Source organism: Cryptotermes secundus, unplaced genomic scaffold, assembly GCF_002891405.2.
Source record: "Cryptotermes secundus unplaced genomic scaffold, Csec_1.0 scaffold19, whole genome shotgun sequence".
NCBI classification, from domain to species: Eukaryota; Metazoa; Arthropoda; class Insecta; order Blattodea; family Kalotermitidae; genus Cryptotermes; species Cryptotermes secundus.
In genome coordinates, this window is record NW_019729897.1 from 2,730,532 (window position 1) to 2,757,515 (window position 26,984).

The following is a 26,984-nucleotide window of genomic DNA, read 5'->3' on the forward strand; positions in this document are numbered from 1 at the left end:
CCAATTTTTGTCTCTTATGTTCATAGTGCAGTTCAGTTGAATATAAATGCATTATCTGCCGATCTGTACGGATGAGCTGATCGAAGCGCTGTTCATTGTGAAGAGTGGCAGCTGAGCAGGGGCGCCTAGCATTTGGTTTGTCGCACATTTCACTTTCACCACTGTTGAAATGCACTACCCACTGCCTCACTGTGCTGACATCCATTGTATCATCTCCGTACACCTTTAGCAAGCGTCGGTGGATGTCAGTGGGTGCAATTTGTTCGGCAGTGAGAAATTCAATAACACATCTCTGTTTCGTACACACTTCTATGTCAGATGCCATTTTGGTAGACTGCTCTGCTGTCGCATGACAACCAAACTAACAGTACATTGGCGGGAAGGTTCAACCTTTACTACAACACCACCAACATCCACCTCAGACGTTACATATTAACACAAAAAAATAGGAGGCATTATATACGGAACGCCCTTCGTAGTTTAGCAGCCATGAGTACCATACATACGGGAAGGGTATGGAGTAAATGCCACAGTCTCTTTTGAATGTATTTTTATTAGGTCTGTAGTAGGAAACAGGAAAGTGATTATATACACACAAGCGCACACACTAAAAGCAAACCCCGTGCAACATGCTTGCAGGAATGATGTTGGAGGCACAAGTTGACCCCTTGCATGCCAGATCTGAATAAATATGACATTTTGAAGGTCTGTCTCTTCAAATCACGAGTTGAGATATGTCCAACTCATGAATACTACAGCTGTAGGGCAATGGCCAGTGGTCCCTAGGCAAGTGTATTGGTAGTGTGTGTATCACATTTATAATCTTTATGAAGTGCATTGACAGCCACAATTGCCATTTCCTGGGGTTTTCTCCTATGGGCATTGTGCCATAATGTAACATGGACAGCGCAACAGGAAGTAGGGGTCACGTGAACTCTGTGTTTCCGCGAGTGATGTCACATATTCCACTCCTTCCATCATTGCGCAACACTGTCCACGTTACATTATGTTATGCACCTCACATTACTGTAAAATATTTTACAATAATCTCACAAAATAATATACAGTGCTAACAAAATATCCAAAAATTTAACATTAGAAGAGCAATTGGAATTCATACAAGGATCAGGCTAGGTGTACTTATTATTATCAGATTAACACACAGAAATGAATTGTTATGACCCAAGGGTTATGTACAAGTAGATATGTTTTTTTGGGGGTAAATTTGGAATAAGTGTATCTAGACTTTAAGATTAAGAAATAGAAATAATGAAATGTACCAGGAAGCAGGAGTTTGCACAGAAGTATAACGCCAGTGGTGAGGCAATCGCTTTGTAATCAGAATGTTAGCACGACAGCGTAATAAAGCTGACATTGAGGAAGAAGCTATATGAAGTGGGTCATAAAAGAACTATGGCAAGAGGAAAACGCTGAGTTGGATAGGGCGGTAGACCTGAAAGAGTCAACCCCCTTTCGATAAACAGCCAATGAGTGGGCCACACCGACCCAATACCCCCGGAACCCAGCGAGTCAGCAAAAAGAGGGTACATAAACTCGAGAAGAATCAATCAAAAAACTTTTTTAATATTATTGATTGTCAGAGAGTCAGCTGTAAGCTATCGCCAAGAAAGTGATGGCGAGGAGTAGTGGTTGGTGTGTAGTGATGGCGGCCTGTTTCCTCAGCTCAAGTAAGTGAACTTACCTCATATAAGCCATGAACATTAAGTGTGATAATATTAAAGTGCAAACCCCAGGGAGAGAAAGTGAAGACTAGATGGACTAGGTTTACTGAGAGAGATAGAGAGAGGTATTGGGTACCCAACAGCAGGGTGACAGAGGAGCAGGAGTGATGTGTGTGCTACAGGATAATAACCCAAATGTAATGCGAACCGACAAACATCGGCAAAGTGTGTATATATTATGTATATAGCGACACAGGTGAATAGAGTAGGATAGAAATGCGCTGTGATGTTAATTGAACCTAGTAGTCCCTCGAGTGTTATCGTCTTCCCTGCCGACTCCAGCCTCCCTCCGAATCCTCCAGGAGAATTGCAAACTCAAGCCAAGGCGGCCGATACGTCAGTGATTGTAAATTTACCTGAGACCCTCCCTAAGACCTAACAAGATAGTGACAGCGGTGAGACAACCAATCCACCCCTGTCGCAGAAGAATAATAATAAGTGGTGGCAAGGAGGGTTACCTCCACGCCCCCTGTCACCACGACGTAATATGAATAAAAACATATTTTATTGAGTATTTCAAGGTATTTTACAGATTAAAAGAAGACATAATATGGTACATTCGAAAGATAAGAATCTACATAGCAAGTAAAGTACATATTAATTCATTTATGATTTAAACAAGGGTGTGGTATGTTAGCTGTGCTTTTTGTCTCTATTGATAAAATAATACATTGGAAAAGCCAGCTATTATCTCTTACAAGTGATTTTAATGCTCTTTTTAAATGACTCTAAGATGACCAAGTGAAAGTAGCCTCAAAATTACAAAATACACCACCAAATAAAAATTTCAGAAATTGAAGAGAGCTTTTGAAAAATTTTAAATTCTAGACTCTTGACATTATATACTGAAAATAGTGTACATTATCTAATTGTTTTTTTCAATTATACATGTGCCCCAAATTTGGGGCTCATAATAAATGAAATCCTTGGAAGCAGGAAAACTGTAACTTCTCTGTTTATCTCTGCTTTTATCCATTTGTGTTTTGTTGCAGTATGTAAATTTGATCAGAATGGGTCAATAGAGACAAAACTGACAGCATGAGAGCACAAGATTTCTCATTTATCTGTTCATTAAAGGTAGTACAGGGGTGACCAAAACATGTAATCAGTATCTATGAGGGCTTTTTTTTTTAGGTACCTGCTATTAAGTTTCTTACCTAATACAATATTATGAACCATAAATGTCTCATTAAATGCTAGGTCTAAAACAGTTGCTGGGTCTCAAACAAGAATATGATAGCGACTGTTCACCTGAAGGTACTAATCTCTTGACCTTTTTCATCACTTAAGAGAAGCACAAATTTCAAAGATTAATAATTGCATTATAATGCCATGAATCTTGAAGTAAACATCACAGCTCAATAATATTGTATCGTACTGTCCTCTTGCACATCGCGTATTTATTCCTGTTAGTTATTAGCCATCTCTCATGAACTTTCTTTTTTAAATTCTTTAAAAGCTTTAAATTTTAAAATAACTTACACATTACTGGTGTCTGAAAATTTCTGATGAAACTGCTGTGTTCTGTCCATATGTTCAATTTTTGGGGTATGCCCTATATATGACAATACCCATCACTATAGGACATATGGGCACGTAGATGAGGGAGTACCCCAAACATTGAACTTACAGACAGAAGCACAGCAGTCCATCAGCAATTTTTAAGACACTTGAAGAAGATCACTGTTGACTGAAATATGTAATTCGCACACACCCATGATGTAGAAGTGCTTTTAATGTTTAAAGCTTTCCGAGGTTTTAAAAATGTAAGTTGCACATGAGACAGCTAATAACTAACAGGAATAAATAATCACAACTCATACTGTAGCATATAAATTATAAATTCTAATAAAAATTATGTTTTATTTTGTCCCTTAAATGAGATTTCACTTTGAAATGTTAAGTCACCCATTAAAACAGATGTTAATGGGAGGGTAATACTGCCTTCAAAAACAAAGTGTTTTGATACAGTGGAAATAATGTTTTCAAAATAACACACCAAACATTCCACTCTAAATGCGCCTGGACAAATGACACAAAAGCATAAGTGCTGCCATGTTTATAAAAGGTGGAAGTCAATAAAAACTGATGTGACAAAGGAGCTTTCCTTATGAAGGTGGATATACCCAACAAGGAATTGTATTGGCACTTTAGTAAATCAAACTACTGATACTTCTATAGGAGGCTGTGCTTCAAACCTTTCGACCCTCCCAACTCCCCTAGATACCACTGCAAAGTAAAAGTTTTAAGATTGAATCTTCCTTACCATCAGCAATACTGATAAAAAAATATGCATCAGAGAAATGAGCACAACTTTGATCATGGAATGAATCATAGTTGAAGTGACTTGTTCCAACCCATTGGATGATGAAGTCTGACAACAAACATTTCATCATGGCAGGACCCATTACATTTCTTCAACTGGAATGTTACTTAGCTGAGTCAGACATTTGAGCAATACAAGCAGATCTGTATGATGAGATCTATCCATGTTACACCTCTATTCCCGCATTTGATTTCAAGCCCTTCTTGTTCAGTTGTTTTTCAGATTGGAGCTTGGGAGCTTCAGTTCTTGTATGCCACACATATACCTGCAGGAAAAAAAAAAAAGTCCTCCTGTATATCCAAATTAGACTGGGGCTGGTTTCGGAAATGAGACAAACCAACTTTTTCTTTCATCACATCCAAAAACTGACTTCATTTTATTTAGCTGAAATAATCAGAAAATGTTACTTCCTTTCTAGTAACTGTAACTGAAACATTATTTGAATGCAGCAATCCATAATTACCCATTACAGTGCTAATCTCAAATAAACTAAAGTAAAATAAAGTTGAAGATGATCACACTGAACCCTGTATCTGACTTCTCTGCACAAGAGTCACTTGGTGACAGAGGCAAAAACTGTTCCTTACCTAGAGACTGTATCGTCTTGCAAATTATAACAAATTGCCTGGCATTTCTTATATATACATATATGTGTTTTGAGACTATATTTGAGCCAGTGGAAGAATCGTCACAAGCAGTGATGATAAGAGCTGGGGTGGTCTGCCACTCTACCATCCTGACACCCCTTGTCTAATGCTAGCACAGAACAGACTGGCCAATAGGAATAGAAGACTGAGAGCAGGGGAAAGAGCCAGTCTACATGAATTCTTTACTTGACTCCATTATGGTATTGAGATAACACAGCAATCCTATTTTATTTTTTAAATCGTAAAGTGGTCTAAACCATGAAGAAAGCAGTCTTCTGGGATTTGGCACCGTGTATATGTGGTGTTAACCGACGTTTCGGAGGAACGTATCGCCCCCATCTTCAGGGTAGAAGAAAAAGTATAAGAATTCTGCAAGCGACAACACCGTGAGAAACGGTAAAGCAGACTCGGTTAACACCACATATACACGGTGCCAAATCCCAGAACACTGCTTTCTTCATAGTCACCGCCGTGAAAGCCTCAAATCTTACATGGTCTAAACCACTTCGTACTGAAAGAAATTTAATGTCATCTTGTGACTTTGGCATGTTAATAATATCTGTAACTTATACAAGAATTAATCTGCTGTAACACATACATTGAATACTGATTCATTGATAATTTCCTTTCATTAGATTTCCCATTTCCTAGATAGCTAAAAGCTGAACTAGGCAGTGCAGAGTGCTTGTAACATATGTTCACAGATTTTGTTTGTAATTTTTCCCATCCCTACCTTTTTACTGACAGACTTGATTTCACCTCAACAGAAATATTTTAGTATCAGCTGTATAAGAAGGAAATGCCCTTATTCATTTTGTTTATGGCACAATGGAAGCAGTAGAATAGGTAGCACTTTTCAATATTCAGATTATTGTACACAAACAAAGCCAACTATCAGGAACATGTATACAGTTTGAAAATAATGTAAACAATTTGATTCTGTAAAAACAAGTGTAAGCTGTCACTAACTTTTGTTGGGTTTTGTCACCGTTAGAATACTCTCTTAACATTATACAATGGGACTGTTGGAAATAAGTTTCTGAAAGTACTCTCAATTTCCAACAGAATAATCAAAATTAAACCTTTCATTGAAATATTCAGGTATTGGAACATGAAAAATATCACTTGGGAAAGCTCTGGTGAGGACACTAATGAGATGTGCTGACAGACTGTAAAAATATCTAAGAATTCAGTATGAAATGCTGTTTGAAAATCAGCAGTTACAAAGACAGTGACAGTGCAGAATTTTGAGATTATGTCCAGCAAACTTAATACAGACAAATTCTGTGCATAATAATGGTGATGAGTGACAATGACAATGACTGCAAGCAATAAGAATTTGATTAAAGTAAGTCTGAGTCTTATGGCCATCTGCTCATCAGTTCCAACATGCTAGCCCACGAGCTAAACTGAATTTTATTGCTGCATTAGAAATTTATGTTACCAAAGAACATCAACAGCACAAGATTGGTAGGGCTGGAACTCTATAATTGGAAAATAGGCTTTATGGAGTACCTGGATTGATTGTTTACTGTGGAGGAACTGATTTATGGATGACTCCTTTAGCATTACAAAGGAGATTACTTGGTTCTGAAGTCTGATTCTCACACAGGAATTTTGTTCTGGGAGACCCTGTACATTCCAAAGGAGACTGGCATACTGTTCCTGAATCATCCTCAGGAGCTAAAACATGTGACTTTGCAAACTGGATGACTGCTATTGACCACAACACCATACTAGCATAAGTTTAAAATAACAACATCCTCTTATTATTGTTATAGGTGTATTGGTTACTAGCATTATTGCCAGTTCACAATGGTCGCCCTTGAACACGTTACAGTCATCAGCTGCAAGTCTTTGGAATGATATAAAGCAAATTTGTTACCCAAAGAAAACAGTTAACGTTTTACATCTACTGTAGTTATAAAGTGAGCTAGTACTAACTCTGGTGCAGTTGTCGGCTTTGGGTTCAAGTTGTTCTTGAGTTACCAAATGTCGTAGAATCTCCGATTCTTGATAACCACTTTCCACATTAAAGGAAAATTTGGCTTCTGGATGTTTCAGAAAATGAGATAAATTTATTGCAAAGCCAGCCATGTCTACAGGGAATGGTCGTTCTGGTCGCCAAGCACTGTTCCATCCTGTAACATGACCTGTTTTGGGGTCCAACACAGGCATCTCCACCATAAGCCCACCAGCAAGTCCTACAGGCCATACGCTCACCATTTGTGTGTCTCTCATCTGGTGGAATAAAGACAGTTTCTGTTCTCAGATATTAATAAACACTAAAAGATATGGCTAAATGTGTATAACTTCAGAATTTAATTACTGTAAAAACAAAGAACTACATTTAATAAACACTAAAAGATATGGCTAAATGTGTATAACTTCAGAATTTAATTACTGTAAAAACAAACAACTACATCTTTATTGATCCTAGAAGTGTCAGTATTGTTTTATGTCATGGAAGACTTTTTCCTGGGGGGAGGGGGGGGGGACAAATACATTTGTATTAATTTATCAGTCTCTGCAAATTCCTTTCATGCAAACTATAAAATGCCATGCATGAAATTGTTTAATAAAAACAGGGGAATCCATTTCTGCAATGAAATGTAATCTACACTTTATTGTAAAATGTTTTAATTTAATTTTTTAACTATTTTCACAATTTTATAAAACATGTTCCATAACCAAACTCTTTTGAAAATAATATGAGAATAAATCAAATATATATGATGCAAAAACATATGACAAATTCATGAACATTTTTTTCAAAATTTCATCCATCTAATAATTGACAGTTTTCTTACAAGCACCACTAATCTAAAATTCTGTAACAGCAGAGTTGTGTGTGTGAAATACAGTTGATAACGTCTGCTTCTAGGTTTAAAAAGTTCAGCCTTATTTAGCCAGTCAGGTCATGCTGTTTTCCTTTTGTCCTGAACCAAGCTAGTTTGTGAAAATTGTACTCAATCATAACTATGAAGAATACCATCTTCTTGGATATGGCGCTGTGTAGATCTTGTGTGAACCGACGTTCTGGAGGAACATATTGCCTCCATCGTCAGGGTTGACGGAGGTGATATGTTCCTCCAGAACGTCGGTTCACACAAGATCTACATGGTGCCACATCCCAGAAGACAGCATTCTTCATAGTCATCACTGTGAAAACTTCAAATCTCAATCATAACTGCTTTATTTTCAGTAACACACTTTACAAACATGATTATTGATTATCTACACATATAGACATCTGTTGATACCCTACTAATTTATGAAACTGGCAAATATTCCTGTCCTAATAATGGAGTTCAGCCGTACTTAATAAAAGTCTTGTGCAAAATATTAAAAATATATGTGAAAATATGAAATATTAAACTAGTTACAAATAATATGTTGGAAGCCAAATGTACCTCTTCAAATACTTCTAAGCCATATGAGTTGTCATCATCTGCAAAATATATGACTCCTTGAGCTACATCAGCTTTCAGATTGTTTCGGATCCACTGTAATGCAGTGTTGCGCTGCAAAACTCCACGTGGTTTCTTCCAGTTGGATTCCTGTCAAATACAAACATTTCAGTGTCTCACAGTTCAACTGTCTGTCCATACAGAAGGCTCATTCACACAGTTGAAGTCTCTGTACTGTATGAACCAGTGTATGTTATACCTTGCACAGGCAACATTACAGAAGAAAAATCCTCTTTAAGTATGTCTGAATTTTCCACCAGCCTATGAAAACCAAAAGTATTTTGAAAATGGTATCTAGCAACTTTCCAATGGTGATGTAATCGTCTACATTACTGGCAATGATGCGCCGTTGTTCCCATTCTAAAGGGGGCATAGTAATGTGAGCATATGCAGAAGTCAGGTACTATGGGAAGTGATTTAATCACTTATGAAGTGTGATTGCTCAAGGCAGTATGAACAATGCAGGAAGCATTCAGTAAAGGTTTCTTAATCAGATTCATGATTGTGGCAAATCTTTACTTCCATTTTATCCTAAAATGTACGTATTTCAGACACGCAAAATCACATTCCATTCTCCACATGTGGTAGTGCACGAGACCCAAGTAGGGCTGTCCATTTGCCACGTTATAAATTTTCATCCAGAAAGAACAATAAAGTGATGCTGGTGTTTCAGAAAAAATTTACAAACACTTTTATAATCATTAAGATTTCTAAAACTTCACTCATGTACCATTAGTTACTGAAGAGAGTAAGACTACAAGCAAAAGGCCAATAAGCCAATTCTATAAAGTGAAAAGGTCTCTCTCTCTCTCTCTCTCATATTCATTTACTAGATTGCTTAATTCTACCACACCAACAGGAGTAACAAGAGGATAGGAGGGGATATGACAGGAATCTATTTAAAGATATGAAGGGGGACCCCAAAAAACCGGAATTTGTTTCTAGGAGGTGGGGCGCTTGTAGTACAGGCTTCTGCTCCTAGTGGTTATTTGCAGCACCTTCCTGAATCAGTATGCCGGCTGGTGTTGTCAGAGAAGTTTGTGTTAGTGTTTGGTTTATTTTTTCCAAGTGACTTTTTTAAAATTTGTCTATTTTTTAATGGCTGATTCACATGAACAATGTGCTGCTGTGAAGTTTTGTTTCCTTTTGGGAAAAACAGCAGCAGAAATGGTTGTTATGCTGCAAACAGCTGACAAAGATTATCCAAAGATGTGCCAGGAATAACTAAGAACACCCAGTCAATATTTCAATCAGTCAGGACTGAGACTCAATAAGCAAAACTGTCTATATATTAACCACTCCAAACCATGTATTTATCAAATTTTACTGCAAATGATTAATCTTCAATAACTGTCACTTCATGTAAAGAGTATAATAAAAATAATTCTGAAGTCACTTAACAGATTTGTAATGTCACTGTTAGCAGGAATTCATATTTAAAAATGCCATATATATTTATTAATTGTTAACTTAATGTCACTGGCATGGTGTATATTAACAAGATACAGTGAGAATTTTTGCAAGCATGCACTTAGGCAGAAGAGGTGGATGCTGTTCCACAAAGTCAGGCCAATCATGACACATATGTTCACTACATGGAAGCACTGTCCAGAAGTCACCAACAAAAAAATCCTTCATACCTCTATGCAGCGGGGGGTACGCGGTAGCATAGTTGGTTGAGGCACTATGCTACAAGCCGGAAGGAGGCGGGATCGAATCCCAATGAGGTCATTGTATTTTTTTTTAAATTTACCTAATCTTTCCAGCCAAACTATGGCCCTGGGGTTGACTCAGCCTCTAACAGAAATGAGTACCAGGAATATTCTTGGAATGTTCTTGGGGGTAAAGGGCGGCCGGTGCGTAAGGCTGACAACCTTACCGCCATCTATGAGCTGACTGTCTAGAGAAAATGTGGGAACCTCAACATCTCACAACCCTACGGGCCTCCACAGCCTGTTACAATGATATCTTTACTTTTTGTACTTTACCTCTATGCAGCATACAAAATCTTATTGTCAGTTTACTTTATGAGCAACTGACCTGTATAAGAAATAAATGAATGCCAAGATGAAACACACTCAAAATTATAAAAATACATTTGGAAATAATGCATTCCAAAGTGGAGGATACCATTTCGCTCATATGATGCTGAGATATATACTTGAAAGAATACTGTACAACAGTATGATCATAAGCCAACTGATATTACTGAACAAATGTAAATAATAAAGTAAGTAAATGCTCAGCCACACATTGCCCTTTTAAGTTGCTCTGCTCAACAAAGACAGCATATTTTTCATAAATACTGAACTTACTTAAGAAGTCAGGATAGCGTGGGCAGTATGGTGATGGGTCATGGTCTGGACAGCCAGGGTTCAACTCCCAATAGGGGTAAGAGATTTTTCTCTTCTCCACAGCATCCAGACTGACTCTGGGGCCCACCCAGCCTCATATCCAGTGGTTACCAAGGATAAAGTAGTGATGGCATGAAGCTGACCACTCACCTACATCTAGTGCTGAGGTCAAGAATGATGGAGTTGTATTTCTACTCCCCGATACACCTCCATGTTGTGATACTTAATTAATTAAGCAAAGTGACAACTCTATCTTTACATGAACTTGGTTATAAACAGACCTTTTCTCTGAGTTTCCATTGTTTAGGAGTGGCTGCAGTCAGATGTGTATATGCAATGCCAGAATTCTTTAGGAGTTTTCCTACCAAGGATGATGGACTTTCCGCATCTTCAATAACAATCCAGTGCAAGTTGGGAACAAGCATCAGTGTGTGTGACAAACTGTACAAAAGACTGCAACTTAATTTGCGACACAACTGGAACGCAGTCAAATATAACACAGACTTGTGATATCATGACATACAATATATTAATTCTTTCTTTTGAGAAATTCTACATGTAAATGAAACTAGAATTTATTTACATTAGATTCTTTGTAAGACTAAGTCATGGATGTAGGACATGCCTTAAAAAAATATGCAAGAAATGAATGTCTGCATAAAGTCTCAAAATAAAATTATAATATATTTGTGTATGCAGGATTGAAATGTGGCATTGACATCTGAATTCTGACAGTCAGGTGAATACAAACTATTAAACAGATATGTAATAATTTTTCTTCCCTACGTGTAAAACTGTTGGTACACTGATATTACAACATTCCCCTAACAGTTAAAAAGTCCTTCATTAGATTAAAAAATTATACTAAATTCAATCCATTTTCTGAATAGTCCAAAGACTGGATGGTATATATATGACATATTTTAAACTGTTGATATTGAAGAATAACAGTGCCTGCAGAGCAATGATAACTGTTTTAAAGGATCTTCTCTACTCTTTGTGTAACTTATATGTGTATTACCGTGTTAATTCTGCTTTCTGAACTGGCCTTGCGTATGTTGGCGTGATTGCATAGACCACTGGCAAATGGGGGTTAAATCTTGAAGATTTTAAACTTCTGCATTCTGAAGACAGTTTTGCTAACTGAAGAATAAAAACAAACCACAACATTTTATGAAGCACTCCATTTCTAACACTAAGATGTTATCATAGAAATATTTCAGTTATCAAGCTAAATATTCACGTATTAGCCCACTAGTCTTGCATCAAATTCAGTGCTACACAATATATAATATATAATGGTCACACATATTATTATTTCAAACTGCCAGAGTAATGATCCTTACAGACGAAAAGACAGCATTAATAAATGTACTTCCTATTCAAGCATTGGCATGACTCTCTTGTTTTAATTACTATTAATATAATTCATCTTGCACTCAGACAACTGCGGAGATACAGAACCTGCTTGACTGACTGCACATTGAAATGAAACAAAATATGAGATAATAATGCATATAGGAGAAGTGAAATGTTGTCAGGGAGTAACAATACACACCAAGGAATCATCAGTGCGACACAGATATTCAACGAAAATTAAACACACAATTTAAAGAGTGAAGTACAAGAATACAGACAATACTGCAGAATGAGAGAATTTTTTGAGTTCCCTGCATATTGTTGAAATTCTCAGGTGAAAAAGTTGGACACTCCTCCCACCAAGTTGGGCCTGCACACATTCAGACCGCTAGTACATCCAACAGCATAAAAACAGTCCCAAGTAAAGTTGCATATTACAGCACAGGTCTGAAATGCTCTCTGTTGTTTCATACAAACTCCTGGCACATCCATGAAAAGTCTACCTTCATGCACTGACATTTTGTTTGTATATACAGTAATCTTCTCATATTTTCCTTCAGTTCTAATCTGTAAATTTTTTGCTTTATGGTTCCACATAAATTAAAGTCACGTGCGTCAGAGGTGTCTGCTAACCACAGACCACTATTAATTCGGTCTCCAGACATCCCTCATGTCCAAGAACAGCCTTGCTGTACTAAAGCATTAACAAAGTCATACCAGCATTCCACATCAGTTAGACACTTGAAAAATGGGTGGAGTATCTGCTCCATGTACCTTTCAAAATTAACTATGTTCTTGAGAAAGAAAAAAAAAATCAGTCCAGTTCTTTGTACTGATTAACACAAATTTTAAAATCATGTAGTGGAACATGCATTAGTGCTGGATTTTGTGACCTTCAGTGCCCACTGTTTTTTTTTTAATTTGCCTTGCCATGTAAGTGAAACCCAAGTCTCTCTTGAAGATAAAATCAGGTGAGAGCCATTTTCACCAACGTGAACAGACTCATGGAGCTGAGCCCTTCTTGAGAAGCCACCAAATGGGCAGCTATTCAAGGACTTCCCAGCATTTTATAGACCCCGAAGGTTCATTACCATGTTCACAAGAGCCCTCCACTGGTCCTTATCCTGAGCCAGATTGATCCAGTCCATACTATCCCATCCTATCTCTCTGAGATCCATTCTAATGTCCACCCAACTGTGTCTTGGTCTTCTTAGTGGTCTCTTTCCCTCTGGCATTCTAACCTATATCCTACATGCATTCCTCTTCTGCCCCAATTGTGCTACATGCCCTGCCCATCTTATCCTCCTTGACTTGATCATTCTAATTATACTTGGAGAAGAGCTAAAGTTATGAAACTCCTCATTATGCAGTTTTCTCCAACCTCCTATCATTTAATCTCTCTTTGGGCCAAATATTTTCCTCAACACCCTGTTCTCAAACACCCTCTGTCTGTGTTCCTCCCTTAATGTCAGAGACCAAGTTTCCCACCCATACAGAACCACAGGCAAAATTACAGTTTTGCATATTCTAATTCTTATGTTATTAGACAGCAAATGAGAAGAAAAAAGATTCTGGACTGAATGGTAGCAAGCATTACCTGAATTCAATCTCTTAATTTCCTCCTGACTCAGGTTTTGATTTGTTATAGTCCTTCTGAAATATCTGAACTGTATCACATTTTCAAAACATATGTTGCCTATCTTTTATGTCACAATTTTGCCCTGCATTTTGGTGGCAAGACAGCAACATGCACTTAGTTTTCTCTGTGTTTACTTCTACACCAACCTCCTTACTAGTGTCAATTAAAGTTTCTGTGTTTTTCAACACAAACTGAGGGTTTCTGAGAACAGGGTGTTAGGAGAATATTTTGACCCTAGATGGATGATGTGACAAGAGGTTGGAGAAAACTGCAAAATGAGGAGCTTCTCCAAGTTTAATTAGAATGATCAAGTGAAGGAGGATGAGGTGGGCAGGGAATGTAGCACAAATGGGGGAGGCGAGGAATGCATATAGGATATTGGTGGCTGGACAATATTAAAATGGATCTTAGAGAGATAGGATGGGATGGTATGGATTGGATTGATCTGGCTCAGGATAGAGACCAGTGGAGGGCTCTTGTGAATACAGTAATGAACCTTCGGGTTCCATAAAATTCTGGGAATTCTTGTGTCTTTCTTTATGGCATCTATATTATCACCCAATAGATTCACATCATCAGCATAGCATTTACCTATATGGACTTTACTATATGTTTAGTTTAAACACATTTTAATCAGCCTAGTAGCTCCATGGGTACCCCAAAACCTATCAAAATACTGTACAATATATCCTTCAGCTGAATCATAGGCTTTCTTGAAGTCTATGAATAGCTGATACACTGTCTCACTGTACTCCTGTTTTTCTCCAATATCTGACGAATGCAAAAGATCTGATCCATAGTTGATCTGTTATATTGGAACCAACACTGGTGATAGCCAATAATTTCATCTATGTATGAACATAACCTTGAGAGAAAAATATTGGATAAAATTTTGTATGAAGTTGATACCAGTGATATGCCCCGATAATTACTACAGTCAGTTTTATCAACCCTTCTTGTGAACTGTTACAATAATAGACTCCTTCCACTGATCAGGCAATTTTTCCTTATGCCAAATCAAAGTAATTAGCTTATGGATCTTAGAATGTACTATTTTGCCTCCTGCTTGAATAATTCTGCTGGAATTTGATCACTACCTGGCAATTTATACCTTTTCAATTTTGCAATAGCACTTTCAACCTCAAAAGGGCTAGAATCAGGTACTAATGATTCAGCTGTATGTATTTCTAACTGCCTAACATAATTGACCCTATGTACATTCAATAACTGAGAGAAGTAGTTCTTCAACCTATTCAAAATGCTGTGGGAATCTGCAAGCAGATCACCATTCTCATCCTTCACTGAGTTACTTCTAGGTTGGTAACCCCTCTTAAAGTCATTTATTCCTCTATACAGGTCTCTAATGTTCTTGTTCTTACTGCTCATTGCAAGCTCATCAATTTGTCTTTCACAAATTCCTTCTTTGTATATTCCTGAAATGCCTGCTGGTTTCATGTCTTATATTGTTCATATTATCCCTATTTATTTCGATTGGATCCTGTAAAAACTTAAATTTTGCTTGAAGAAAGCAGTCTTCTGGGATTTGGCACCGTGTATATGTGGTGTTAACCGACGTTTCGGAGGAACGTATCGCCCCCATCTTCAGGNGCTTGTTTTCTTTTGTCTAATTATTTTGAACATCCTTCAAGGAACCATGGCTTAATGCTTCTTCAGTTCAAAATAATGTTGACTGTCTTTGGCAGAAATTCTGATATTCTAATAGTTTCCCAAGCTTCTTTAACATCCACACTGGTGTCTAAGTTTTCCAAAGCTGTGAACCTAGTTGAGATTTCAACACAATACTGCTCCTTACCATCTACCTTGCTTAGTTTCTTGAGATTGAACCTCTCCATATGAATTCTGTGTGGTGTTCTTTTACTCACTGCCAGTATTTCCCTAACCTTTGCCACCACCAGGTAGTGGTCAGTATCTCAATCTGCTGCCCTCAATGATTGGACTGCCCTCAGCAAACCTGCCCTATACATACCTGCCTATACCCTATACCTGCCCTATACATACATAGGGTGCCTACCCTATACCCTATACCTGCCCTATGTTGTACTTCTAACATTCCAAGTATCAAATCTTACATCCATTTTCTTTTGCTTAGATACTTTACCCCAGAATCTGTCCAGGTCCGAGGTTTCTTTAGAATTTTCGTAACAAGCTCATTTTTACGGTGAGGAGTTGTTATCCCCATGCCCAACCCCCAAGCTGGAGGACCACACCTTGTCGGCTGTCTGCATCTGTTTATTCAATATATTCGCAGCTACCCTCCATCCGCAACCTGAGGATACACCATGCTGTGGTGACAAGGGACCCGCCTAATATGGTTTGGACTTTTTTTTTATTGCTAGTGGGGTGTGACTAAGTCCCTTGTACTGTGGCCACTTCTGGCCTATTGTACCAGCCCCAGATGATAGGTGAGGGTGATTGTGGATCAATTGGTGGAATGAAGATTGGCAGGAGAAACCGAAATACTCTGAGAAAACCTGCCCCAGCGCCACTCTGTCCACCACAAATCCCACTTGATACTACCTGGGATCGAACCCACGCCGCTGGGGTGGGAAGCCAGCGACTAACCGCTTAAGCTATGGCACGGCCATGGTTTGGACTTACCTATACATATGTAATATGTAAAGGCTGTTGCCTAGCAATGGTCATCTCCATCTTCTGGGTGTTACAGTTAGTATTCTCTCTTTGGTCCACCCAAATGTATAGGAACTTGTTCAAAACAGTAAACATTCAGTCTCCTGCTGAGGGGGGGGGAGGGGAGAAGAAGGTCCGCTGCTCTGCTCAGAGCACCTACACTGAAAGGCCAATCCCTCATCCAATCGAAGAGGACACACCATTTCTCAAGAACATAAATGTCTAGGACAGAATACAAATCTTTTGGGTGTACAATTAGTGTTTTCATCTTGGTCCATTTTGATACATGAGGGACTCAGTGAATAGGTCACAAATGGATATAAAACAAAACGTGTGATATTTGGAACTGGAAAAAAAAAAAAAAATTTCCCAACATATCCTCCATCAACACTGATACGCTTCTCCCATCGCTTCACCAGTGTGTCAAAAACTGAAGCATAGAAGTCTTTTGACTGTCAAAGTCATTTTCACATCTCCATTTCAACCTCATCATCAGCAAAACGTCTGCCACCAAGATGGTTTTATAGCGGACCAAACAGATGGAAGTCACTAGGGGCCAACACCAGGCTGTAAGGTGGATGTTCAAGAAGTTCCCACTGTAGTTCCCGAATTCTCTCCTGGGTTGCTTAGGCTGCATGGGGTCTGGCACTGTGAAGATGAAGCAGTACCTCTCTTGCCAGTTAGTGTGGATGTTTTCTGGGAATTGCATCTTGAAGCTTCAACAGAACTTCACAGTATGATGAAGAATTCACATTTTCACCACGCTTCTGAAAATGGGTTAACAGTACTAGCTGGGTATCCGAAAACAAAATAAGCATAACCTTCACAGCTGATGGCATAACCTTAATTCTTTGGTTGAAGGTGAACTGGGATGTTTCCATTGTAATGAAGCATGCTCTGATTCGCATTGGTAGTGATGTACCTATGATTTGTCCCCAGTACCAATCCTGTTAAGCACATATTCTCCATCATCTGTATACTGTAAGAGATGTCGCAAGGACAGACTCATTCGGTTAATTTTTTCTCGATCCTTCAGTTCTCTGGGCACCCACCATGAGTACATTTTAAAAACTTCAAATGGTCATGCATTATGCTGTATACTAAACCATGGGAACACCCTAGTGCAGTTGCTACACTATCATTATCCTTGTGTCACCTCGAATCAACTCTTCCGCCTGCTGCACAGTTACTTCTGTTGCAATCTCAAAGGGCGACCTAGCTGAGCATCATCTGCACTTTCCAACGTCCTTGAGAGAATTTTTTGACCCAGTTGTGAACTGCTTTATGCAATAAACGCTTCCCACTATAAATAGGAAATACTTCTTTATGAATAACCTTAGAAATGAGTCCTTCTGACCCCCAAAAAAAGCACAACTGAAAGCTGCTCTTTGGTGTTACACTCCTCAAGCAGCGGTCACCATTTTGACTACTGAAACCAGCCTCTGAACATGTGCATGCTCATCTGCTACCTAGACTGCCATGAAGCTGGACTATGCTACTACCTAGTGATAAACACAGAAAACCTATTATGTCCATTACATCTGTTTTACTTCCATTTGTGACCTATTTACTGTCCGTACCTCGTACTATGTAGACGCTCAACACAGACAATATTCAGTGTCAGTCCGAGAGGAGGAGGAAGTCCGCTGTTTTGCTCAGTCAGAGCATTTACGCTGAAAGCCCGATGCCTCCTCTCATAAAAGAGGAGACCCCATTGCAGCGATGGGGAGGGGGGAATGGAGACATAGACAGGAACGAGATCACATAAGCCTACTTTATGTAAGTACGCTAAAATCTTTCTCTGTTAGTGGGATCACATGGTTGAAATTCCTGCACTATTACTGTCTTAAATGTTTTCAGTTTTGAGCGTGTGTGGAGTTTTCAAGCAGGCTGTGATGATAATTTTGTATCACTTATCTCCTATGAAAGCATCAGAGAATTCTCAGGAGAACATTCTAGCTCAGCATCACCATCTAGATTCTCTTCAGCAAGCATTCAACACTCCATATGAACATTCCTTCACCATTAGTGACCAATAGGACTTAATTCATTTACAGCTCTACAAATAGTTCATCTGTGTGGAAATACAACATCCTAAAATGTATGCCATCACTTCTCACTTTCTTGCAGAGCCACTTTTCACATGGATTCTGTACATGAACACACACTTCTAATGTGTATTGTCATATACAGGGCATTTTGACACATGAAGTAACAGAGTTTATGTACAGTAAAGCAGCAAGAATTAAAGCAATGTGGGTTTCAGGGTATGTAAGTGGATCTGACCATGACAGATGTGCTTGCTTCACAGTAGCTATTCAACAATTTGTTGGGGAGCTCAAACAAATCTCTTAGCACTTTCCAAGGGTCAAATCAAGAGCAATGAAATGTCCAGTGATACTTACATTCTGTTTAAGAGCTGCTATTTCTAATTCTGGAGATAATGTTTCAGACAGACCTATTGTACCTGAAATATTATGAAGTAATTTAAGCAGTCTAAATATAATACAAAGCCAAATGTTTTAAATCATATTATAATATAAAATCACAGATTTCAAAAAGTTGCCTGCTAATGAAAAACAGCTGGATGGAAGGAAAGATAAGAAAAGAACAATTCCAAAGTGAGAATAGTAAGAGGAGAAGTAATGTGAAACATGCTACAGGACACTACTACCCAGTAAGTCACTTGAAGGTTAAAATTAAAGCTGTAATATATTAAAAGTTAATGAAATTGGTACACTTTGCTGCTTCTTTCAGTCTGTGGTGTAGCTGTGTTGTAGGTTCTCTTCTTGTGTGGTTTGGCATGGTGTTGGTTGGTACCTAGACCAAGACTGTCAAGTCTTCATTAGCCATAAATGAGTTAATATGTGAGTGTAAGTGATGTGTGTACAAAAACAAACCATCTACAACATAAATTAACGGCAGCCCAACAACAACTGCATCAAGACATGAGACAAAATATGCAGTCTTGCTTCATTCGTGATTCATCAGCATCATGACTCTTTCATAATCTCATTCATTTCAACTGTGCTCCTCTCTTTGCATCATGTTGCAGAGATCGTGTCTTGACTGTTACATATCTTGACGCTTGCCAGTGTGCGGCCTACCTAAGTGTTTTAAAGAGAGGAATGAAACAGTATCAACACTTTTCCATCCACCGGCACACTCGGTGTGCCGTGATTCTTTTGAGGATACTGAAATTGAGCAAAGTTAATAATAGTGGTTGACGGTAAATTGTAAAGTTGTCCCTGTCCTTAACTAACTAAGCACTATGCCATGAAGACATATAGGGGAGTGGCTGTATAGTTCCATGTTTTCTTGACCTTGGCACTAGTTGGAGGTAAGTGGTCAGCTTCACACTCTGACCGCTTTACCCCTAGGGAAAGAGCCCGCAGCACCCATTCAATAGGAGTTTGGGTGGGCCCCAGTGTTTTTATCTAAAACACTGTCCTGTTTATATTTCAAAACACATCCTCTCAGAGATTGGATTCTCTCTCTGTTTTCAAATGAAACCTACTCAGTTGGGCCCAAATGATAGAGCTAATCACCCTCTTCATCATATGGTGCTTGATTATGGGGTATTTTGAAAAACAAAAAGTTGTGATTGACAGATATACTGTATATTAGTGATATAACAGGATGCCTAACTTATGAATAAAAATAAACTCCACCTAGGTTAAAAATGCATGGAATTTTCATGGGTTTCATCACTCTCCAAGAAAATTCTGAGACACAACCTTGAAATTGGGCAAGACCACTTCCGTCTACAACCCTAGAATCATTAATTATTATTATAAATCAATAAATAAAAATCTTATAAGTACACACTCCAAAAGAGAACACAGGTAAATGATGATCAGCTGAATATGTAACTTGTATGAAAGCAACAAGAAACATATACAGAATTTTTGGCAGTGAAACCTGATAGAAAGTAACTATATTTGAAGAAATATGGGGCAATAATATTAAGTTGGATCTTAGAAAGACAGACGTGAGGATATAAATTGGACTCAGATAACAAAGACAAAACAATTCCATCCAGTGTGACTATTGGAGTTTTTACTACTTGAAAACTCAACGCCCTTACATGTTTCAGTCTTTACAGACCATCATCAGAGGGAACATTGATACTTTTTTGGAAACTACTATCACACTGGGTGTTTTGAGTGTTAAATACATATACATAAAATGTTTGTAATGCACAAGATATACAAAATCCAACGCTTCCACAACTACAGCAGCTTTCTTGGTATTTTAAAGTTTTTTAAACTTTGTTATTTCAGTTAAAATTTATAAACCAAGTAGGTTTGTGTCCCTTCTCCTACCGTCTTTCTTGATGAGGGCTGAACTTGTGCCGCCTGTCTATCTTGAGAAGGAGATTCTTGGTATCATCCTGTGTTTGTTTGTGGTGTGCCGTGTTGTTTTTTTTCCACACTGGACGGAGTTGTTTTGTCTTTGTAATTTGTTAGTGTGACGGACCAGAATGAAACAAATCAATTTGTACTCAGATAGTTCATGATCATGACAGTGATCAAGTTTTATACCCATGCAAAACCACAGGAAAAATTAGTTTTGAAAATTTCAATTTTTACTGTTTTAGGCAGCAGACAAGAAGACAAAAGAGTCTAAACTGAACGGTGGCAAGCGTTACCCAAGCTTAATCTGCTATTAATTTCCTTACGATGACAGTTTCGATCTGTTAGTGCCATTCACAAATGTTTTAACTTTACCACATTTTCACAGGATCTATTAAACATCTCTCTGTCATGATTTTGCCCTGCATTCTGGTGAAGACATGAACATATATTTATTTTCTCTGTGTTTACTTCTAGGCCACCCTCATTCCTAGTGTCAATTAGAGCTTCTGTATTTTTTCTTATATACTTATGTTATCTCCCAATAGATTTATATCACCAGCACAGACCACAAGTTGATGTGTCCAATTCAATTTCACTCACGTCTGGTTTTTCTTCCTAATGGGATACTCTAAAGCAAAGGTCAAATGCAAAATTGGTAAAGCATTTTCTTGTTTTAGATAAATTTGAACATAAAATATACAGTATGCAGATTTTCAGAATTCAGGAGAATAATTAGAACCATGAGTGGGTTGAGATCTAGGGACTCTCACAGAGATGCATTTAGGAATTGGGGAATTTTGCCACTGCAGTCCCAATATATATTTTCTTTATTGATGTTTGTTGCAAATAGTATGGGTTTATATCACATGACATCACAAATTCATGTCCTTAATACTAGGTGTCATTTTGATCTTTATCGCCCTCAAACAAATTTGACACCTTACCAGAGAGGACCTTACTACAGGGTGGGCCAGACTCAATTAGGCAGTTTTTGATTAGATGTTATTTTTACTGATAAATGTTAACAATTGCAATGGTTACAAAAATGGAATCGCACACACATAAGTCATCGATTTTCAAGATGCTGGTCAACCTGGGCACCACCTAAGTCAACACAGGCTTGCAGACGCAAAGCAACATTTTCACACACCTTTCTACACATATTCACCGGAACTTTATTGAACTCCTGAACAATCACCTCATGTAGATATTTCACACTGTCAATGGGATTAGCGTACACCTTGTCTCTGAGGTAACCCCAAAGGAAAAAGTCTGGTGGGGTGATGTTGGGTGATCGGGCTGGCCACTCCACAGGCCCTCGACGGCCAATCCAGCGATGAGGAAAAACTTGATGCAAGAACGCCTGAACAATATTGGTGAATTGAAGTTCTGGAATGACACTTTCCCTCAGCAACTTTAGGTAGGTTTCCCCCATGACGCAACCTTCAAGGAAGAACGGGCCAATCAGTCCTTCGTACATCACGCCGCCCCACACCATCACTCCCAGGGACTGGAAATTGTATTCAATGGTGGCACTGGGGTTCTCTGGCCGCCAAAACACGCAGTTGTGTCTGTTGACCGATCCTGATGTGTGAAATTCGGCCTCATCGGTCCAGACAGTATTCCAGATAAGGTCAGGGTTCTCCTGAAACTTGGTCAGCATCAACTTGGCAAACTCAAGTCGCCTGTTGAAGTTGTCCTCGTTAAGAACATGAATAAGCCATGGATGGTATGGCGTCAGCTTCATGTCACTCAAAACTCTCCGCAAACTGGTCCTCGAAATGTCCAGTAGGGTCAACAAATGGCGGGTAGACTTCGATTTCTGAGGAGATGATGCCAGTTCCGCAGCAACACGTGCTTGTGTGTCAGCAGTTCGGACAGTTCTCGGCTGACCAGGATGCTTGGGATTCAAAGCACTGGCAGTTTCATCAAACTGCTTGTTTATTCGGACGATTGTGTCCCTGTGGACTGCTGGCGGTCCAAATTCTTCCAAAATCCTGCGCTGGACTTCTGATACATTGTTAGTAACTGAGAAGAGGCGCACACATTTTACACGCTGCTCGATAGACAACCGTCTACCTGCCATGACGTTTCCTCGATGCACTCTAAGTAGGTAGAGTATTGACCTTGTTCACAGCATACCATATGATGCTGCCATCTATCAACAACAAAGGTACTTTCCCATTATCCCGTGTGTTGTTGGATTGGTTAGTTTTTAATGACCAAAAACTGCCTAACTGAGTCTGGTCCACCCTGTATTTTGGTATTAAACTTTTTAATCACCTTCCTTTAAATGTAAAAGAGTTAATTCATAATATTAATGAATTTAGAGCAGCATTAAATGCATTTTTACATACTAAATCATATTACACTTTATATGAATATTTTAATTAGGGATAGTTTCTTGTTTAGCTATGACCCATTATTTGATCTATTGTCATGTATCTGTTTCAATTTTGTATTATATTTTATATACACATGGTAGGTTATGTAGTTCCAGTGAGGTGTACGGGTTTCATATGCTCGATTTATTGTTGTGGATTTATATGCATTGTTCTGTTGACTACTTGCTGATTTGGCAAGCTTGTGGTGTGACAGCTTCTGTATCCAATGGCTTTGGCCTTGTATGGATGTGCTGGAACGTGTAATAAATACAATATAATACAATATGTTTACATACACAGAATGTACTATAAGTTTCACTTAAACACATTTCAATAAGCCTAACCAGTTTCATGGGTATCCCCAAACTTGGGATTATTGCACACTTCCCTCCTAACTGAATCATTGGTTTTCTTGAAGTCTATAAGTGGCTCATATTCATATTTTTCTCCAGTATCTGCAAAAAGTCCCAGACAGCAAGCAAAATTAAACTATTACAGTAGCCAGAACTATAATTTTATCTACTGTATTTTATAAGTGCAAAGCTTGTCCTCTTACCCCAAGGGGAAACCATATTGGGGGTGCATGAGAACAGGGTGCTGATGTATTAAGACTTACCTTTTGAAAAGTTTAACTTTATTCATTCTAGTCTGTCACACTAGTCTATACTATAGAATGATTTGACTATACCATCCAGTGTAAATAAAATTTGTGTGTATGTGTGTATATACATGATGCCTTTACATGTTTCGGTCAATTAATGACCATCTTCAAAGGCAAAGTGCCTCAACAAACAAGTGAAGAAGCAGCTCAACAACAAACACAGACTCTTAACAAACTATATAAAGAAGAAAAAACACTGCCAGGACCTCCAAAGGTGGCAGTCTACCCAATGTCCCATTGATAGAAGAGACACAAAGACACAAAACTTAGCGGTTTAAGATTTTAAACATTAAGAATTTTATTAATATTTTAACTCACCACATTTTAGTTTAATTAAAATCTTTATATATAAAACTTTGAACTTGATGTACTATGATTTATGAACAGTATTTTCCTCAAAGTGTTATTTGCCTTCTGAAGATGAGTCATTAATTGACCTAAACATGTGAAGGCATCATGTATATACACACATACACACACAAATTNGTCATTAATTGATCGAAACATGTGAAGGCATCATGTATATACACACATACACACACAAATTTTATTTACACTGGATGGTATAGTCAAATCATTCTATAGTATAGACTAGTGTGACAGACTAGAATGAATAAAGTTAAACTTTTCAAAAGGTAAGGTGAGTCACACTGTATGGTGTAGTCAAATCATTCTATAGTACTTTCCTTTTGACCCACATTTTCTACTCCACAGATGAATTTATATTACTAAGAAATATCTGAGTGTCTGAAATCATGTGTTTAATCATAAATTTGGAATACCTATATTTGTATACATTGATTACAGTCAAGTGTCTGACTGATAACTTTATATCGACCTAGGGGTGTCTAAGAGGGCATGCGGCAGCGTAGTTGGTTAAGGCACTATGCTAGAAGCCGGAAAGTTGTGGGTTCAAGTCCCAATGAGGTCACTGGATTTTTTCAATTGACCTAATCCTTCTGGCCGCACTGTGGCCCTGGGGTCGACTCAGCCTCTAACAGAAATGAGTACCAGGAATATTCTCGGGAGTAAAGGGTGACCGGGGCATAGGGCTGACAACCTTGCCGCCATCTATGAGCCAATTTTCTAGAAAATGTGGGAACCTCAACATCTCACACCCCTATGGGCCTCCACGGCCTGTTACAGGGATACCTTTACCTACCTTTACTTTACTTTTTAGCTGTCTCTAAGCATACCATAAAATTGCTGTGCAGCTGTTAATAGTGTGGCCAGGTGACTTAATCTGATGTGACAGCTTATGCTTCAGGAATGTTTTGTATTGTCTTTCTGCATCTGCTATATTGTATTCTAACCTGTGACATGCATCTGTGGAATGCATGTATCTATTTATGTCTATTCATAATGTAGCAACAGACCGAAGAAAAATGTATAATGAGCTTCATAATTCGTACTTTTCACTGAATATTAATGTGATCATATCAAGCAGGATTATATAATGTGCATGGTATGCAGCATGCATGAGTGAGAGAAAGAGGAAGAAAAGCATAAGAAATTTTTGTGAGAAGAGCTGCAGAGACCACTTAGGAGACCTTGGCATACATGGGAGGACAGTATGATCTATAAAACGTGGAGAACTTTTTTTGTTAGTTTAGTTGCTGTTACCTTTTCAAGGACGCTGCCCTTTGGTTAGTACGTAGGCAGGATAAACACTGAAAACCGAAAAGCACAAACAAGTTGGGGTAGGGAGGTATTTTCTTTCGGGGGCAATACTGTGTATCTGGTAGCCTAAGTCTCCTACCTCTATGTCTTAAGCTTGCAAACCATATGATCACTACTATAATAATAAGTATAAGCAACAATCTTCTTTTCGTTCTCATTTCTTGCGTTGGCACTGACAGGCTTAATTTATTTTGTGTTATTTCTTGAAACATGGCGCACACACAAATTTGCACTACGAAGATTTCTACATAACTGGCTATGTGATCATCATTTTCTGTGATGAAGTAATCACAATGAAACATTCACATTATTTATTGCTTTTGTTATTGCCACTGTGGACACAGCATCCCCCCCTCCAAGACACAAACAGTCCACTAACACCAATCAACAATCACCGCCATGTCAGGCTGACTAACGTAATTCAAATTTGGCTTCATATATATATATATCACTCATAACTTATGCGCTCTTCGGTTTTCTTATTACTTATGATGAGAAGCATATAGCATGTTACTTTTAAGCCGAGCAGTTTTACTAAATAAATAAACTAATCATATGCTATAGAATACATTTTAAAAATTGTCAAGTAGTGGATTTATATTGGCGAACCTGTGTACATATGATTTCCGGGAAAAATCAACAGAAAATATATATAATCCGTGTTGGGAGAAAGAAAGTTAACGTAGGTTGAATGATTGCAGTAGTGGAGGAAGTGTGAGTAGTTGTAATACTTTTCACACACATATACATAATCTGCAGAGTCGGCAGTAAATATATGTATTCAGTAAGTACTGGGTCGATAATGAGATATGCCCAGAGGCGTAAATCGTTTTTTTTTTCTCACGTAAGTATTATTTTAATACTTGTAATGGGGTATTACTCAGGTTCTTGTGATAGAGTTAGGATGGTGTATCTCTTCAGTCAGTGTGTACTTTCCGATATTGTCAAGTAGGTCCACAGCTAGTGCATTAGTGTGATATTCTAACACTTTTATTTCACTGAATACTTTGTTAGTTTGTAGATTTTCGTGAAGCCTGTTGTTATTTATGTACCAAGGTGCGTACGGAATGGATCGGAGAGTCTTAGATTGAAAATGCTGGAGGATTTCAGTGTTGGAATTAGAGGCTGACAATACAGGCGTCACAGATCCGTTGCATGTATTGGGCCGGATGTTGAGCTCGTCAGATAAATTAAAAGTAGTTTGGATATGCAGTCAAGTCCAAATGGACGCAACCTAGATATAATAGGAATATAATACAATTAGGAATTTGTCATATATTTAAACATTCACATTATATATTGTCTTTGTTATTGCCACTGTGGACACAGCATAGCTGAATTGCGTTGTTACATATGGATTTGAGAGCTTCTTTGTATGTGAGGAATTTGCTTTCTGTTGATAATGTTGATCTTTCTCTGGGTTCTTTTGATTTTGATGTGCTTTGCCCATGTCAGCCTTCATTTTTCTGGGATAGATCAACATTGCCCATTTGCACTGTCAGACAGGTTTTGTTGCATAGGGTGAATGTAGTATACATAGATACATAATTTCACAGATCCATTGTCCGGAAACCGGACCGGATATTGAATTCGTCAGCAAAATGACATTGCAAAATGCAATCTAGTCTCAACAATTAAAATATTCAAGAATTATAAAATGAAAAATACAATAATAAAATAAAAAGCAGTCATATAACAAATCTAGATAATACATA

The 26,984-nt window shown here is 38.1% G+C and overlaps 1 protein-coding gene across 1 annotated transcript; it reads right to left on the reverse strand.

Annotated features, from left to right (window-relative positions):
- Positions 1-535: 535 nt before the first annotated feature.
- LOC111865679 (galactosylgalactosylxylosylprotein 3-beta-glucuronosyltransferase I) lies at positions 536-25,662 on the reverse strand. The gene is made up of 7 exons (XM_023853884.2): positions 25,349-25,662; positions 18,592-18,653; positions 11,561-11,682; positions 10,821-10,980; positions 8,129-8,275; positions 6,660-6,956; positions 536-4,333 (listed from the first exon to the last, which is right to left on the reverse strand). The coding sequence occupies exons 1-7, from the start codon at positions 25,569-25,571 to the stop codon at positions 4,235-4,237; spliced, it is 1,110 nt and encodes a 369-aa protein (XP_023709652.1). The 5' UTR covers positions 25,572-25,662; the 3' UTR covers positions 536-4,234.
- Positions 25,663-26,984: the final 1,322 nt, after the last annotated feature.

Coding starts and splice junctions, on each gene's coding strand:
- LOC111865679 (XM_023853884.2), bottom strand. CDS start 25,571: ATGTTTCATTGTGATTACTTCATCACAGAAAATGATGATCACATAGCC. Junction 8,276..10,820: donor AATGGAAACTCAGAGAAAAG/GTCTGTTTATAA, acceptor TGTATTTGACAG/GAATCCAACTGGAAGAAACC. Junction 4,334..6,659: donor AAGCCGACAACTGCACCAGA/GTTAGTACTAGC, acceptor TTTTTCCTGCAG/GTATATGTGTGGCATACAAG.